Source organism: Dreissena polymorpha, chromosome 2 (genome assembly GCF_020536995.1).
Source record: "Dreissena polymorpha isolate Duluth1 chromosome 2, UMN_Dpol_1.0, whole genome shotgun sequence".
NCBI classification, from domain to species: Eukaryota; Metazoa; Mollusca; class Bivalvia; order Myida; family Dreissenidae; genus Dreissena; species Dreissena polymorpha.
Window position 1 is genome coordinate 152077369 of NC_068356.1, and position 17368 is coordinate 152094736.

At 35.7% G+C, this 17368-nt stretch overlaps 1 protein-coding gene across 1 annotated transcript in view; it reads right to left on the reverse strand.

The window, feature by feature from the left end:
* Positions 1-3018: 3018 nt before the first annotated feature.
* The window catches only part of LOC127869479 (ras-related protein Rab-11B), a 29306-nt gene continuing 14956 nt past the window's right edge, over positions 3019-17368 (reverse strand). The window contains exons 3-6 of the mRNA XM_052412096.1: positions 15951-16034; positions 11475-11668; positions 8693-8773; positions 3019-6089 (exon numbers count right to left, since the gene is read on the reverse strand). Coding sequence (XP_052268056.1) covers positions 5950-6089; positions 8693-8773; positions 11475-11668; positions 15951-16034 — 499 coding nt within the window. The 3' untranslated portion in view covers positions 3019-5949. The remainder of the gene's footprint in view (positions 6090-8692; positions 8774-11474; positions 11669-15950; positions 16035-17368) is intronic.

Below are 17368 nucleotides of genomic sequence, written 5' to 3' on the forward strand. Positions count from 1 at the left end.
AAGCAAATTCATAGAATGTATATCCCCACAAATTTAAATTTATTATGACGGTCAACGCCTCTATATCCTTTTGCAGGGGATTATTAGTGACACTGTTAGTAACTGATGGTGCATGGGATATACAGTCAGTAATTTCATACCATACGAGAGTGCAGCTCATGTATGGTATGAAAGTACTGAGGGTGTAAGTTACTAACGGTGTAAAGATTATATCTCAACTGACTACTTGACTACTCTGGATGTATGGAATTTACTCAGGGGTGTATGGAAAATACACCTTGGGCACGTGACCACTCTAAGCCATTCAGATTAGGTCATTTTTGTAGGAGGTTAGATTGATATAAATAGTATGTTTAATACAAACAACCAATGTTTCACAAAATCAGTGAGCCTCACTCTGTGAGAACAGGGTTGATGCAAGTTCGTTTAGGCATAGGCTAATCAGGGACACTTTCCACCTAAAATGGATTTTAGACTTTAACCCTTTAAGACTTGGATACATATTTTCACGCATTTGTTGTCCCTTTATAGAATGTTGTATTAGTATTTAATTAAAGACCTTTCTTACTAGTTTCAAGTTTTCGAGGATTAATCTCCAACCCTTAAATACTGATGAGCAGCAAACAGCATAAAACCTGAACAGGCTGTGAGTTTCTTGCAGGCTGTGAGTTTCTCGCAGGCTGTTCTTGTTTTATGCTGTTTGCACATAGCCATTTCCACTTTGGCTCTGAGTGGCAAAGGGTTAATCAAGGCACAGGCTTATCAGGGATGACACTTTCAACCTAAAATGGATTTTAGACATAAAACGAAAAAAAGTAACATAAAAGGACGCTTTATGCATTTGTTATGCCCGTTTACATAGGGCACGGCTCAAACATCATGAGTAAAATAAACTTGAATTTAAAATGTGTTGTAATTTTTTAAAAATTAAAACACATGACATTTTTGTCTGTATTTCAAACGTGCAAGGTGCTCCTGCTTCTGAAGCTGCAATATAAGAGCATCTGACATGTGCATAGAGAATCTACCTATCAAACTTACATACTAGTAATACAAGACTTACAAATTGGGATAATTGAAAAATAAAGCCATTATTTACAGGTGATAAGTTTTTTATTGAAATGTATTCAATGTTGAATGTTGTTGAGGCCTTTTACTGTTGGGGGGGGGGGGGGGGGGGAGCTGGAATACTAGATAGTAAATCGTACCAACAAAGCTCATATGTGCCAGGAATGCAAGAAGAACCCTGGTTACCGAGTTGAGAAGGGTTTGTACCATGTTGCAGACCATGACAACTAATGCTGTTTGTTAGTATATGTGCATGGCATTATCAATAATGTACAAAGTCCAGAGCCACTATGGTTCACACAGCTATAGGTATATTATAGGGGATCATTTCTTACACAATATTTTGGTATTTTACTAGAAATGTTTGATCATTTACAGATAACTCTTACACTGCTAATTATGCTTGATATGCTTTTCAATACGTAATTGTCTCCCTTGTTAAGTCTTTCCAACCATTTCAAGCTACAGAAAGACAGTCCATATAGTTAAATGCCAAACAACAAGTACATACACACGATAATCAAGAACTCTTGAGGCATACAAAGGATAACAAGCGGAATGCTCAATTAAATATTTCACACTACATGTCAGTTGTTTCATTATTTAAAGACTGCTGTTTCAGCCTATGCCTTCGCCAGAAGTATGAACTGTAAACACAGGAAATAATGTTCAATTTTTTTTTATGTCCCCCACCACTATAGTGGGGGGACATATTGTTTTTGCCATGTCTGTTGGTTTGCCCCAACTTTAACATTTGCAATAACTTTTGCAATATTGAAGATAGCAACTTGATATTTGGCATGCATGTGTATCTCATGGAGCTGCACATTTTGAGTGGTGAAAGGTCGTCATCCTTCAAGGTCAAAGGTCAATTACATAGCTTCAAAGTGGCACAAAAGGGGACATTGTGTTTCTGACAATCACATATCTTGTTTTAAGTTGCAATTCTTAAGATTTTCTATTTCTTATGAAGTAAAAAGCCTCTTAAAAAGTACAGAAAATGAATGGTTAAGATGTGTTTTAATACAATTTCTTATAATACTGGTTATTAGCATTGTTCGACATTCGCCATTAACTTTATTTAAACCACACACCAGTCGTACCAGGGTCTGGTTTATGTTGTTGAAAGGAAGCCTCTTCAGAACAAAAGTCCATTGTAAGTGACAATTGTGGTCTCTGATTAGACGTGCAGACTGCACATGACCTGTTGGCCCAGATCAAATGATTTAAGGTCGCCGTGGTGTAATGGATATGGTGTCCGCCTTGCGACCGGGAGGTCACGGGTTCGATCCCCACCGTGGGAGCGTTCTTTAGATTACCCCCAAAGACACCAAGTACTGGTTCTAGGCCCAGGAAACGGACTCGAGAGCGTTTATATAAGCCTAAGGCTTTCGACGCAATGGAGCTAAAATAAATAGGTTTAAACTAAATGATTTAAATGACAACTTAAGCACATTAACACAATGCAGATGGTTCAACAGTCTCAGTTCTGAAGAAATGTACCGGTGACCATCTTTCAATAATATATCTAATGTAAATTACATGGGACTTTTGTTGTCAACTCTGAAAAACCAAAGCACAATTGAAGAAGTCTTATTCACACGGACAATAGACCTTATTGTGAGCAATGCACCTCTGTCGCATACATTTTCAAGAAATTGATACAAGAGGTTACTTTAGTTGGCATAACAATACATAAAACCCCATGAATTGAGGACTTTTATTTTGATCCTCATGTACATTAGCAGAAATACCAGTTTTCATAGAGTTTCTGATATGAACTATGAAAAGTTAACTAATGGATGAGAATCAGAATTTCAAATATTTTCTTTACTTGGTATTTACAATTCATACACAATATTAGATAAAATCTCATTGACTCATCAAGTCACAAAGATAAAATCTCATAGACTTATCAAGTCACAAAAAAAAACGCAATTTCTTTTCGTATTTTATTTCTTATAATAAGTGTTCATTACCATTTATAAATATGAACTAGTTTGAATTTCATACACGGCCCATACTGATATGGTTTGAAGCAAACATGTAAAAGAATTGTTCACACAAACACTGTCACTCTATACAGACAAACTAACACCCAACTCTTATTTAACTGTTAAATGAAATGAGTTGCGCTTCGAAAACGGGGCTGAATGCAGGTGCAGAAAGTATTGTCCCATGTTAGCCTGTGCTGACTTCATATTGTCCCATGTTAGCCTGTGCTGACTTCATATTGTCCCATGTTAGCCTGTGCTGACTTCATAGGACAATCTGCAATTTTGGATTTCCTTGTTAACAAGAAGTTTCATGAAAATCTAGTTTAGACAGAAAGAGTCATCCCAGATATGCCTGTGGCAGTGTGTGGACAACAGTTTATAACAGTTAGAAGTCTTCTTTACAAAAATCCTGAGTAAGAGGAAAATGTTGTCCGTGTTTAGCTTATAGGGACTGCTCAGTCTAATCTGGTAAAATACTAAACGCACATGCATTAAACCCTGTTTTTGCCAACAGCACGGCTCAGAATGGTTTCTTACAGACCAATGCACAGAAATAGAAGATAACACAACGTTAGATAGCACAAGTATATGTTTGACAAAAAAGAAACATCAGGTCATTTTAAAACAATTGTTTGGGATAAGCAACATCCAACGGAATTCCCCTCTCCCCGTTTTTTTTAAAAATGGATAAGGATTACTTTGTTTTCCATAGGTCCACACTTTTGATGTGTCTTTTCAGCAACACACTTTTCACAGATAGCTAAGCTTTAAACGCTAATTGGACCACTTTTTCTCTCTCAATGTAAATGATTCTACGATAATAAGCATGATGGGTCTTGTTTTCCCAAACAATTATTATTAAGTTCGGCCAAATCTTGTTCATTAAAAGTCATGCATTGAAAGAATAGAACCACCACAGATTCAAGAACACCAAACAAATAACATTTTATAGTTGTCTGAAGTTAATGTCATATTTTGTTTCAGAAAAAGTCTGCAAATCCCCACAATTGTTTCTGAGCTGTATGCTAATAAATGGTGTAACAATGATATTGAATGCAAAATAAAATAATGGAAGTAAACGAAGAGAAAAATATGCATTTAATACATGTTTACACTTGGATACAGTATAAGACAATAAAAAAGGGCAGATTTTTTGTCCTTGACAAAAAGAGAGAAAAATGTTTACAAGTTTATAATAAAATACATTTCCTTTCAAAGTTCTGTCTTCAATATGTACAAATATATCACAATGGGTTAGCTAACACATGTATTTGTACAGGAACAGTATGCAACAAGCAAAGAGCTCTAGAAGGAGTAAAGATTTCATGACGTTAATACTTTTACACATTACAATTTACATAATGAGATGTGTAATCAGTATTTGTTTAAATACATAATGAAATTTTCAAAGATAATTAACCAATCTCATGACAGTAGATAAAACTTTATGAAAACATATATTATTTCTATAAATTAAAGCGATCAGTTTGAATACATAATTATTTAACAGTATAGAACACAATGATATTGATCTTGAGGTAAATTACCCTTTTAAATCGCTATAACGAGGATATGAAACAGTTTTAAGGAATTTTTATTTGACTTCACTTACAGTTGCATCAATTTTTTACTATCACAAAAGTCGTTAAATAAATGTCTTAGAATTCAGATTAATGCATTACAACACAATGCACAAAGAAAAGCTCACATTAGTATCAACAAAACAATGAAATACCATCTCTGACTGTAATAAAATGGTAAATTGTAAAAACTTCAAAAAGCAACAATATAGATACAGAATTCAGTGTAATATTCGTGTGACATTTTCCATTACATAACATAGTAAAGACACTCAATACAAATGATAATGCAACACATAGTACTTTATGCCTCTTATGCATGACTATTAACATAGCTGTTATCATTTGATTTATCTTGAAATATCAGCTATACGAAATTTAGTTATACATGCATGTGTTCCTTAGAATGTATTTGAAAAACACTAAAAACTCAAAGGTGCAAACTGAAATGCGTACATAAACAGTTACATCATCATATGTATATTTAAGTTTGTTGTGCCTTAACCCATTTATGCCTAGTGGACTCTCCAATACTTTTAAATTGGATCAAATTATTTCCAAAATTAGGGATGTCTAGTATATTTATTTTTATATTTAGAATATTTCTTACAGAAATTCCTTTCAGCAAACAGCGCAGACCACAATGAGACACCAAAGCATGCAGCGTCTCATCTGGGTTTATGCTGTTTGCCAAGGCCTTTTTTCTAGACGCTAGGCATAAATGGGTTAAAACTGTTGCCAAATGGATATACTTTAAATAACGCCAGATTTTCGATATATTTTTCTTTCCTTATCCGTCTTTTGAATGTCATTATCAAATAGTGTTTGTTGTTCATCGCAAATCCTTCCCCGTTGAGGTCAAATAAAAGCTGTCTCCCCTTTCATCACACACACCTGCTGGGCCCAACATTCCACCCACAGTAGAGCCTTGTTTTGAGAAAACTGGGCTCAATGCACATGCGTTAAGTGTCGTCACAGATAAGACTGTTCAGTGATCACAGGCTAATCAGGGAAAACACTTTTTCTCTAAACTGGATTTTAGTTTTAAAGAGACTCTTGTTAAATGCAAAATTCCACAAAGTCAGGAGTGTCGTCCCTGATTAGCCCTTGCAGTTCTCACAGGCATATCAGGAAAGACACTTCCGCCTATACTTTCATTAAGAAAAGACTTCCTTTAAGCTAAAAATTCAATAAAAGTGTAAAGTGTTTAGTCAATGGTTGATTTGTGACAACACTTTACGCACAAGCATTATGCCAGTTTCTCCAGAGCACGGCTCATTGATGCAAGGGATGGGGGCAACAGTTTACGAATTACAACACGACTTTTTATTGCCAGAGCTATTGTCAGTGGGAGCCACCGTGATGGTTTGAACATTGTTTGACGGTGAATTGTCGTCGTCAGGGTTGTCCTTGATCTGCTTCTGTGAAACTATTTTGTATATCTCTGCAAGAGAAACAGATACAAGTTTCAATAAAGTTTTTATCAGAATCAAATAGCATTCTTGTATACCCGTATCTTTGCAGGAAAAACACAGATTTCGAAACCTAAATGCGGACCCTAAGTTCAAGGTCAAGGTGGTCAAAATTTGTGTGCGTATGGAAAGGCCTTGTCCATATACACATGCATACCAAATATGAAGGTTATATCTCAAGGGACATAGAAGTAATGAGCATTTTTCGAAACTTAAACGCAGATTTCTAAACCTAAACGCGGACCCTAAATTCAAGGTCAAGGTCACAGGGGTATAATTTTTTGTGCGTATTGAAAGGCCTTGTCCAAATACACATGCATACCAAATATGAAGGTTATATCTCAAGGGACATACAAGTTATAAGCATTTTTTGAAACCTAAACGCAGATTTCGAAACCTAAACCCGGACCCTTAGTTCAAGGCCAAGGTCACAGGGGTAAAATTTTTGTTCGCATGGAAAGGTCTTGTCCATATAAACATGCATACCAAATATGAAGGTTATATCTCAAGGGACATAGAAGTTATAAGCATTTTTCGAAACCTAAACGCAAAGTGTGACGGAAAAACAGACAGACGGACAGTCGGATCACTATATGCCGCCTTTTCATCGAAAAGGAGGCATAACAAAAAAAATTTGGGAGGAGGAGGAGGGGCAGGGATTCTGGGTTGGGGCGTGGGGTATTGCTTGGGTGGAATCCACTGTGGTATTCAGTTAAGTGTTGTTTTGTCAAAGTATTAATGAAATCTGATCATAAATAAAGAAGTTATGGCAGTGTAACTAAAGTAATATGCATATTATAATGGAACAAGAGCTTTCACCATAGAATGACTTATGCCCCCTATAAATGATTGATAGAAGTTATGAGCTTTTTTCAAAACTTATACGCAGATTTTGAAACCTAAACGCGGACCCTAAGTTCAAGGTCAAGGTCACAGGGGTCAAAATTTGTATGCGTATGGAAAGGCCTTGTCCATATACACATGCATACCAAATTTGAAGGTTACATCTTAAGGGACATAGAAGTTATAAGCATTTATCAAAACCATAACGCAGATTTCGAAACCTAAACGCGGACCCTAACTTCAAGGTCAAGGTCACAGGGGTCAAAATTTGTGTGTGTATGGAAAGGCCTTGTCCATATACACATGTATACCAAATATGAAGGTTATATCTCAAGGGACATATAAGTTATGAGCATTTTTCAAAACCTAAACGCAGATTTCGAAACCAAAACGCGGACCCTAAGTTCAAGGTCAAGGTCACAGGAGTAAAATTGTTTGTGCCTATGAAAAGGCCTTGTCCATATACACATGCATACCAAATATGAAGGTTATATACATGTATCAAGGGACATAGAAGCTATGAGCATTTTTCAAAATCTAAACGCAGATTTCGAAACCTAAACGCGGACCCTTAGTTCAAGGTCAAGGTCACAGGGGTAAATTTTTTTATGCGTATGGAAAGGCCTTGTCCATATACGCATACATACCAAATATGAAGGTTATATCTCAAGGGACATAGAAGTTATGAGCATTTTTCGAAACCTAAACGCAAAGTGTGACAGAAAGACGGACAGTCCGATCACTATATGCCCCCTTTTCTTCGAAAGGGGGCATAAAAAATGCCATAATTCTTACTAAATGCTTGATACAGTTGTCTGCTCTTGTTTATAGATTGGGGTCATGTTGGTAAAGAAGTTTGCAAAATATGTAAGCAATATGTCAAGGGACATTGAAAATATTTGAGGTGGTACGCAAACTTTAACAAAGATTTATCAATAATAGGCTTATTCTAAGTGAAAAAAGGACCATAATTCTTACAAAATGCTTGATACAGTTGTCTGGTCTTGTTCATAGGTTGGGGTCATGTTGGTAAAGAAGCTGACGCCGGAGCGAGTAGGATAGCTCCACTATATATATTTCATATATAATAGTCCAGCTAAAAATGAACACTGATTTGATCCAGTAGGAGTAGTAAGTTCTTATAGGACAATAGCTGTATTGCAACCATAAATATTGCTGTCCTTTCCCACTTAGATACATAATTTTTTGTATTTGCAGTCCCTTAGAAAGTTAAATTTAATAAAAAACCCTTTTTTACTAGATTCAAGTTTTAAAGTCATCATTTATAACCCTTAGAAACTGATGAGCAGCAAACAGCATAACACCTTGTTTATTCAAAGTTTCATATCAGCATACAGGATTTATAGTGTCAAGCAAACTGATAACAAATATAATGGCTTTGTTGAACCCATGAGCTACCCTCTAGGAAAACAGGGCTTAATGCATGGCATAAAATGTTTTCCCAGATCTGTGCAGTTTGCACTGGCTTATAAGAAACTTTCCTGCTTTTATTGAATTTTTCATTTAAAGGACATATATTCTTAGCGAAAAATTCAGTTTACACAGAAAGTGATGTCCCTGATTAGCCTATGCAGACTGCACAGGCTAACCTGGGATGACACTTTACGCTCTTATATTAAGCCCCGTTTTCTTAGAGCGAGGATCATGTAGAAGGATGTCATCTTTTTTCACTTCTTCAGTCGCTTCAGTAACTTTGTTCAACTCTTCTTACCTGTTAATATATTTTGGAAGGCTGTCTCAACATTTGTGGAATCTAGAGCAGAGGTTTCTATGAAGGACAATGTGTTCTTCTCTGCAATCAAGAAAATAACAACATGAAGTCAGGAAATCCGAGCAAAACATAATCAGAAACTAAATGGTACCGTGACAAATATTAAACTGCAAATGAATGATTTGCTATGAAATACCAGTTTCCAGTCCTGAATAATATGGAAAAACTGCAAACAATTCATGTAAGCAATGGATGAAAAAGAATAAGCCATGATTTGCAAACATTAAGCAAACATGGACCTTTATGCATGAACAAATCATGAATTACAACTCAGATTAAAACATTTGTTATGAACTTGAACTGGGATAAATCCTAACTACAATTTCCTGCTAACTTAATGCTTTCTTGTATAACATCTCATGAAAAATGCTCACAAACAAAATGGATACAGGACACAATTCAAGTGTTCTAATGCACAGGCTTATCTGGGACATCACTTTATGCACATGCATTAAACCCCATTTTCACAGAGCACAGCTAAGGCGTAACAAAAATTATTGTTTGTTTACGGTGGCCCGACCCTACCTAATTTTTTGCCGCCGGTCCTAATCTTTTTTGAGCCCGAAATTCGAAAAAAATCGGACCGCGTATTTTTCGGCGACGGTCAATAAACTTGTCAAACTTGTCTACGTTATCCGCATATCATTTTTATTGTTATTGAAGCGCACGTGGTAGCTGGCCAATCAGCAATGAGTTTGCTCACACATGATATTGGGTCATTCATGCGCAGACACTGTACACTTGGAATACACAGTCAGTTGATCTTGTCGTCTGCCAACAATATAGCGGCCGATGGCAAACGTCGTATTTAAAGATTAGCAAATCAAAAGAAGCGTACCAATAAATAAATTATTTCTAAGCTGATTACTTAACACCTTTCTCCCGAATATCGATCTGAATTAAAGGATGATAATTAAATAATTAGTTCTATTTCGACGATGTTACACCTTTTTGCCGATTATCGTTTGAAATTAAAAGGTGATAATTAAGTTGTTTTTTACCCACAAAAATGCTATTGTAAAGCAATATGGCAACCAAATTGTATATTTGCTAGGTTTTGCAATGTCTGCAGTCAAACGATATGCACATTTTAATTAATGTGGCAAACGCGTACAATTTTTCGGACTGTCGTTTTCGGATACAGTAATTATTTTTCGTCGATTATAATTTATTTTCGAAGTTCTTTATAGAAGAAATAGAATGACGAATGCACATGCGGTGATACGGACGGTGTGGTTTATAATATTTTAAATTGTATTCACCTGAAAATACAATTGGAAAGACTATAAAAAAGAACAATTAGTAAAGGCTATGGATGGGTTGGTGGATCTGCCCTTTATTCCTGTTGGATTCCTGCGGCTGCGGTTCCAAGACCCCCGGCCTAATTTTCAGGATTTCAAATTTGGAACAATCGACACCCCTATTAAATGTTCATCTATAAAATAACTTATGTTTGTACTTTGACAAGTACCATACTAATTATTTGTATATTGAAAAATGTATGTTACATTATGATATGTGATATGCCCTTGTTGTCATTAAAAGAATATAAACAAGTTGATAGTAAATGTGTATATAATTATTTCAAAACCAGTTTTCGCGCAGCTCAGCTGGTCGGCTCAAAGAAATTTTGGGACAGCGCTAGCCCTGGTAGATAGACCTCACGACACCAGAACATAATATAATCTGAAAATGTGGTCCTTTGGAAGCATAAACTGCATCCAAGAAATATAATAGCACACCCAGTTTGATTGGGTCTGTTCATGGTGATAATGTTACATGCAACACCACTCGCGTCCCCCAAGCATGGCTTTTGGGCTATTAAATATATTATAAATTATAAATAATATAGTATATACTCCATGATTCCAAAGGAACGGAAAGTATAACAACACTGAATTCCTATAGACACTGAGGGTCAAGCTTACTGCGACTTTAGTAATGCCTTTTATTGGTAATAAAATGGACTATTAAAGCCGCTGCCAGAAGTCAACATTTAACTCGGAAATAAGGAAAGCAACAAATGCAAAATTAATGAACAGCAAGTTTTTATTTCATTAAAGCGTTTAAATAAAGCCATATTGCATTACATACATCATCAAATTTATTGTACATACAGTTATACACAAAAAAATGAGAAGAAGATGCACCATGTACGACATTTTCTATAAAAAAATATTTTTAAAAATAAAATTATTTGCCTACCTACCTACCCTAATTTTTTAGGCCATGTCAGTGGAAACAAACATATTTTTTTGTTAGGCCTAATTTATATTGTACAATCCCCAAAATAGATCTCCCCATGTCAGCTTATTTAACATAAACCACCTGTTTGAAGCTAAACGCCCTCCATACCCAAATCTAATAACCAGGAACTTTGGTAATAACACTTCGACTTTCACTGCATTACCGTTTGTAAAATATTTCGTTTGTAAGCGACATCCTTTAAACAAAGTTTTTCATACAAGTGAAAAATGTCATCCCTGATTAGCCTAGTTGGAGTGCACAGGTTAATCTGGGACAAAGTTTGACACATGCTCAACAACCGACCGACATACATGTGCAAAACAATATACCCCCTCTTGACGCACCCGCAACAAGCCCGGTTTCCCAGTACGCCAGTAGGTAATATCCACAGCAAACACCTATCCCCGTATGTTTTTGCATTAAAAGCTTAATTTATGAGGTCTGTGCAAGGAAAAATCTCCCATCAAACACCTACCAGCGTATGTTTTTGCCTCGTCCGTAGGCACCGCCCTCAGGTGTCGCAGGTCGCTCTTGTTGCCAACCAGCATGATGACGATGTTGTTGTCGGCGTGGTCCCGCAGCTCCTTCAGCCAACGCTCCACGTTCTCATATGTGAGGTGCTTGGCGATGTCGTACACCAGCAGGGCGCCCACTGCCCCTCGGTAATACCTGCAACACACAACATTATACACATGTAATGATAACAGTCTTTCCTTCTTACACATAACACATCCCATAATTGTAACCCCAAAATAATCCAACACAATAAATATATTTTCAGCATTTTTTTCTGCCACCTGTAGTACCTGCAACACAAACAATTATATCAACATAAATATGAGCTATGTGAAAACAGGGCTTAATGCTTGTGGGTAAAGCGCCATCTCAGAAATGCCAGTGCATACTGCACAGGCTAATCAGGGACGACACCTTCTAATTAGACCCGATTTTTGCTAACGAAAGACTTCCTTTAAACAAAAGTAAAATACCATACAAGCGGAAAATGTCTTTCCTGATTTCCCTAATCTGGAACAACACTATGCGAGATCATGGTACCCTATTTTCACAAAGCGCGACTCAAATTTATATAAATTTGTTAATGCTAAAACTGCTCTTGATCGATCATTTACCCATGTACTTCTTCAATCTACTATTTCAAAATTAATTATATTTCCATCTAAAAGGGGGGCTTAAGGCTGCATCCTAGACTGGTTAAAAGAAGCTCCGATATAAAACCGAGAATCTCAGTTAGTCTTATTCAAAATTTATCTGTACATTAGCATTCAAGCTTGTACAAATTTCTATCATTGATCAGAGAATGAGAAAGTTTAAAAGTATGTGTATACAGTGATTTTTTTTGCCTAAAATTACCGCCAATATTCGGCTGCTTCCCATTGAAAAAATCGATGTTTTCCCCCAAAAATCTGACCAAAATTTCCCCAAAAAAGACAAATTTTGCCAATAAACCCAATAAGATTACAATGTCATTTAGCGATAATGTCATAGTAGTAGTAGAACGAGTGCCGATCGAGCTTGTCGAGTCGTCGCCAAACGACAACTGATTTACGTATTGGTTCGCAAATGTAGCTGAATATATACGATTTTACATTGCTATCCAGTATTCACACATCTTTTTCTATATAGTGGAGGATACCGACGATAGTCGATGTTTCTGGAGTGAGCACGACTGTTTTTGCATACATCCAAGATGGCGGCAAGCAGACGAGAAATTGCGATGAAAGGCGAAAATAATAAATAACATTCAAATTAACAACGGATATCATATGGTTATTAGGGAATAATTTAATAGGTGTGTCAATTAATGCAAAATACTACGTTTTGAGATAAAAACCACAAATATTTATTAGAAATCTGCACAGTGAATGTGAGTCACGGAACCCAGTGTTGGAAAATTGGAGTTCAGTCTACTCACAAACTTAAAGCATTTAAGATGAGTATCGTTCGAAAATGGAAAGAGACAAACATGATTTGATTTTTATGTTAGTCGATCTGTGTATACTCAGATTCATATGCATATTCTGCTTTATTATATACCTGTTTAATGCTTTTAACAAAATACAGGTTGTATCAATCGTTGAAATAAAAAATCCCGTATTACGCTACTCGCTGTTTCCAATTCCGTATTACCATACTAGCCGGACTACTTCAACCCATTTAATGACGTCACATTACACGCACCGAAAATAGAAATATTTTATATTACGAAATATATTACGTAGTACATCGTGTGACGTCATTTCTGTGACAAAACACAATAGTTTTATCTTAACTCTGTAAGGACATGTCGGACGTGGTGTTTTTTAACAGTAAACTATGTGTTAAAAACGTATTTTGGAGTGTGTGTTTATCATGCATAAATGTATATTTCGATAGGAATACAATAAAATAGTGTGGTTTAAACTAAGTTTCGATAAAGACATGGAAGATAGAAGTGGAAGTGCATATCGTTTAAACGTTTTTGTTATAAGCATCGGATTAAAGTTGTCAACTTAATATGTTATGAAAATTGGATTAACGATGGCATTAAGGTAAGCGTGTCGGAAACCTGTGTTTTCCCGGTTCGAATGTTTACACGTTAATTTACATAAACTGTATTCATACGCGTCTTAAATAAACTATGGCGTACCGTTTTAGTCATTGTTTTGTCAGTTTTGTTAAAGTAAAAAATACATTTGTTAACTGTTTTCGTTAGTTGTTGTATATAATAAAAGGAATATTACACTAGTCAATTGTTCCAAGTGTTTGTATCACTCTCGTGGCTTGTGCTATTTCGCATCACACTCAAGGCTCCGCCTCTCGTGTGATACATCATCACATAAGCAACTCGAGTGATACAAACTCTTGGAACAATTGACTAGCGTAATATTCCGTATTAATTATGTTTGTCACGCTGTACAGTTTACTGATAAAGCATTGAACTGAGGTTGTCAAGCGCAAGATATTGAAAGGTAAACAAATTAAATATATTATTTTAACTCCATTTAATACATCATTAACACAACAAGAACACTTAAGCATGTTTGTTAATATTTGTTAATGTTTTCCCCATATGATATTAATTTAAAACAAGATATGTGTTTGTCTTGTTAGAAACACTATGTCCTCTTCTGCGCCGCTTTGAAGCTATATATTGGACCTTTGGCCTTGAAGGATGACCTTGACCTTTCACCACTCAAAATGTGCAGCTCTATGAGATACACATGCATGCCAAATATGAAGTTGCTATCTTCAATATTGCAAAAGTTATGGCAAAATGTTAAAGTTTGGGCAAACACACAAACCAACCAACCAACAGACAGGGCAAAAACAATATATCCCCCACTATAGTGGTGGGGGACATAAAAATACTGAATTAAATTAATACTCTTAAAGAGATTATGATCATATGGTGTATTTAAGAATCTATAGATTATTGCAAGTTTAATATGCATGTGAAAGGATATTAACTAAAATTATATTGTCTTCATGTTAAATGCTATTAAACATGCACTTAAAATCAATTTTAATTCTGTTACGTATAATCATATTTATGATGCTTAATGTTTCCCATTTTCATGGTTTATCGCGCTATTTTTCCCAATTTCATGGTTTATCCTGCTAATTTTCCCAATCCAAATGGCACAGGCTATAACAAATAAAAGCAAAAAAAATCACTGGTACACTACTTTTAAATACGAGGGGCGTGTATTTCATGATATAGCTAGGTCTGCATGTGAGCTCGCTATATTTTAAGTTTCATCAAGATTGGTGAAATATTGGTTATCAGTGTTTTTTTCCATTCAAAATCGGATCCGGTAATCAGTCCCATTCCCAACGGAAACAAGAGATGTGTTTGTCACAAACACAATGCCCCCTAATGCACCACTTTGAAGCCATATATTTGACATAAGTCTTTGACCTTGAAGGATGACCTTGACCTTTCACCACTCAAAATGTGCAGCTCCGTGAGATACACAAGCATGCCAAATATCAAGTTGCTATCTTCAATAATGCAAAAGTTATGACCAACCTTATTAAAGTTTTGGGACAGAATGACAGAGTGACAGGCCAAAAACAATATACCCCAGATCATTCGATTCGGGGGCATAAAGAGTATATCTTTTTCCCAAATATGAGCTAAACATTCCTAATGGAAGGTTTCCAAAAAAAATTGTTTTTTTTTTAGATCTCAATATGTTGTTCACCTCCATCCATATACGTTCAACTTTTATGGTAGTAAATATAATACTGAAAACATTTCTATACTCAATTTTGGAGCATTTTTTAGCAAAACAACAACAATTTCACTATTTAAGTCAAAACGCCGCAAATTTTCCCAATCCAGAGGGACCCAGCCCATTCCCTAAATGATGAAAACACCCACTGGTTATTGCCTGGAAAACATCTGCTTGACATTCTTCTATTTTTAGTTACAGGGACCTTGACCAAACTGACCACAAATGCAATCTCAAGCAACGTCTGTATGTAAACTTAGATACTTACACACAAAGTTTCTGACAATACCTCCATTCATACTCAACTAATAGAGAGGAAACAGTTTTTCTTTTCTTAGTAAAACTGACCTTTACCCTGACCGACCTTGTCTAAAATGCAATTCCAAGTTAGATCCACATGCAAGCTTGCTATATCCAAAGTTACCTTAACAATTTGTCAATGCAAACTAGTTATTGACCAGAGATCAACTCTTTGAAGCTGCCTGCCCCCCTGCCGTACCCAAATGTACCCAGTAATTATCAGGTTTTTCAAATTCTTCGAAAATTACACAGCATATGACACTTTTCAATTGAACAAAAACAATCAAAAGCAAATTGTAACATGGGACTGATAGTTTGGTCAAAGGCCTATGCAAATAAATTAACTTGCGAAGAAATATGCAGGCCCATATTTTATTAGTCCTTGAGTCTTCACTACAATGACAACAGATACGTACGCGCTGGTGATGGCTCTGTATCTCTCTTGACCGGCTGTGTCCCAAATCTGAGCTTTGATAGTCTTCCCATCTACCTGTATACTCCTGCAATACAAGATATGCATATTTAAATCAAGGAAAGGAATCGTTTGCCGATACTGTAAAATAATTTATATTCATAGGTACAGTTGAATCCCTCTAAACGCACACTCCCCGGACCGAGAAGAAATTCCGGTTTAGAGAGGATCCCGGTTAAGAGGGGACATTGACTTTTTTTTTACTTTCAGAAGGTCAATTGCATAGCCGTATGTGGAAAAAACACTTTCAGCAAATTATCATAATTTATTTAAAGATACCATTTATTCATATTGCATCACATAAGAAAAACATGTCGCTTAATCTGTTGATTCGAAAGCAATATCAGTCACAACATAGATCAAACAGTGCACCCTGAAAAACAAACAATTTTATACATGCATGCATGTGTTATGTGAATTTAGTTCCTTTTCACACTGAAAAACATGTACGCCGACTTTTTTCGCACGATATCCCTGATTGTCGACTTTCCTACCCGATATTTCTCTGACAGCATCTTGAGTGTAGGTTTTGAAGACGGTTCGGACATTTTTAGTCTTTAGTTATCTTAATTACCAATTTGAAAATCTAGATTAATATATAAATGCAACTGCGTAAAGAACTCTGCAAATCACCATTGTTTATGACATTAAATTAGCAATTGTAATAAACAACATACAATTAAATGGAAAAAGATTATTAAAATTGAGCATGGCTTCCTATATAAAAAACAAAACACACTAAAGAACTTTGATTTTTTGTTATGAGCAATCATAATCAGTATTATCACGTCTATTGAGCGATATGTACATCAGAGGACAAGTATCTGTAAATTGTTTTGCGATTATTACAGTTTGCTTATTTTTCGACCACCGTTGTTAACTTCACGCGTCTTTAATCCGCTATTCACAACTTTTTGAAACTAGGTCTGAGGTGCAATAAACCGGCCCTGGGCGGTTTACACTCGTTCTCACGGCAATTTGGATTTTAGTTTTCAATGGCTTCAGCTTGAAATAATTCTTTTAACAGGCCAACTTTCTTGTCAAATATTTTGTATCTTTTATATCAATAAGAAAAACTACAAAAGAAGTTGTCGGTGATAATTACATTGCCTTAAATAAGTAAAAATGATACAAAAATGAAATGTTCGAGACTGTCGTCGGAGGAAAGCTCTCTTTTTACATGCTTACTCTGACATTAAGGCTGTAAAAAAATAACGAGTTTCCAATATTTTTCGTAAGAGTCGGGTCTTTGGAGCCTGCCAATCGCAAAACCAGTAACAAGTTAGTAAATATTTAGTTGAACACACACACTGTTTAATGTCCTTAAAAATAGAAAACATATGAAATGTCCGAGACCACATA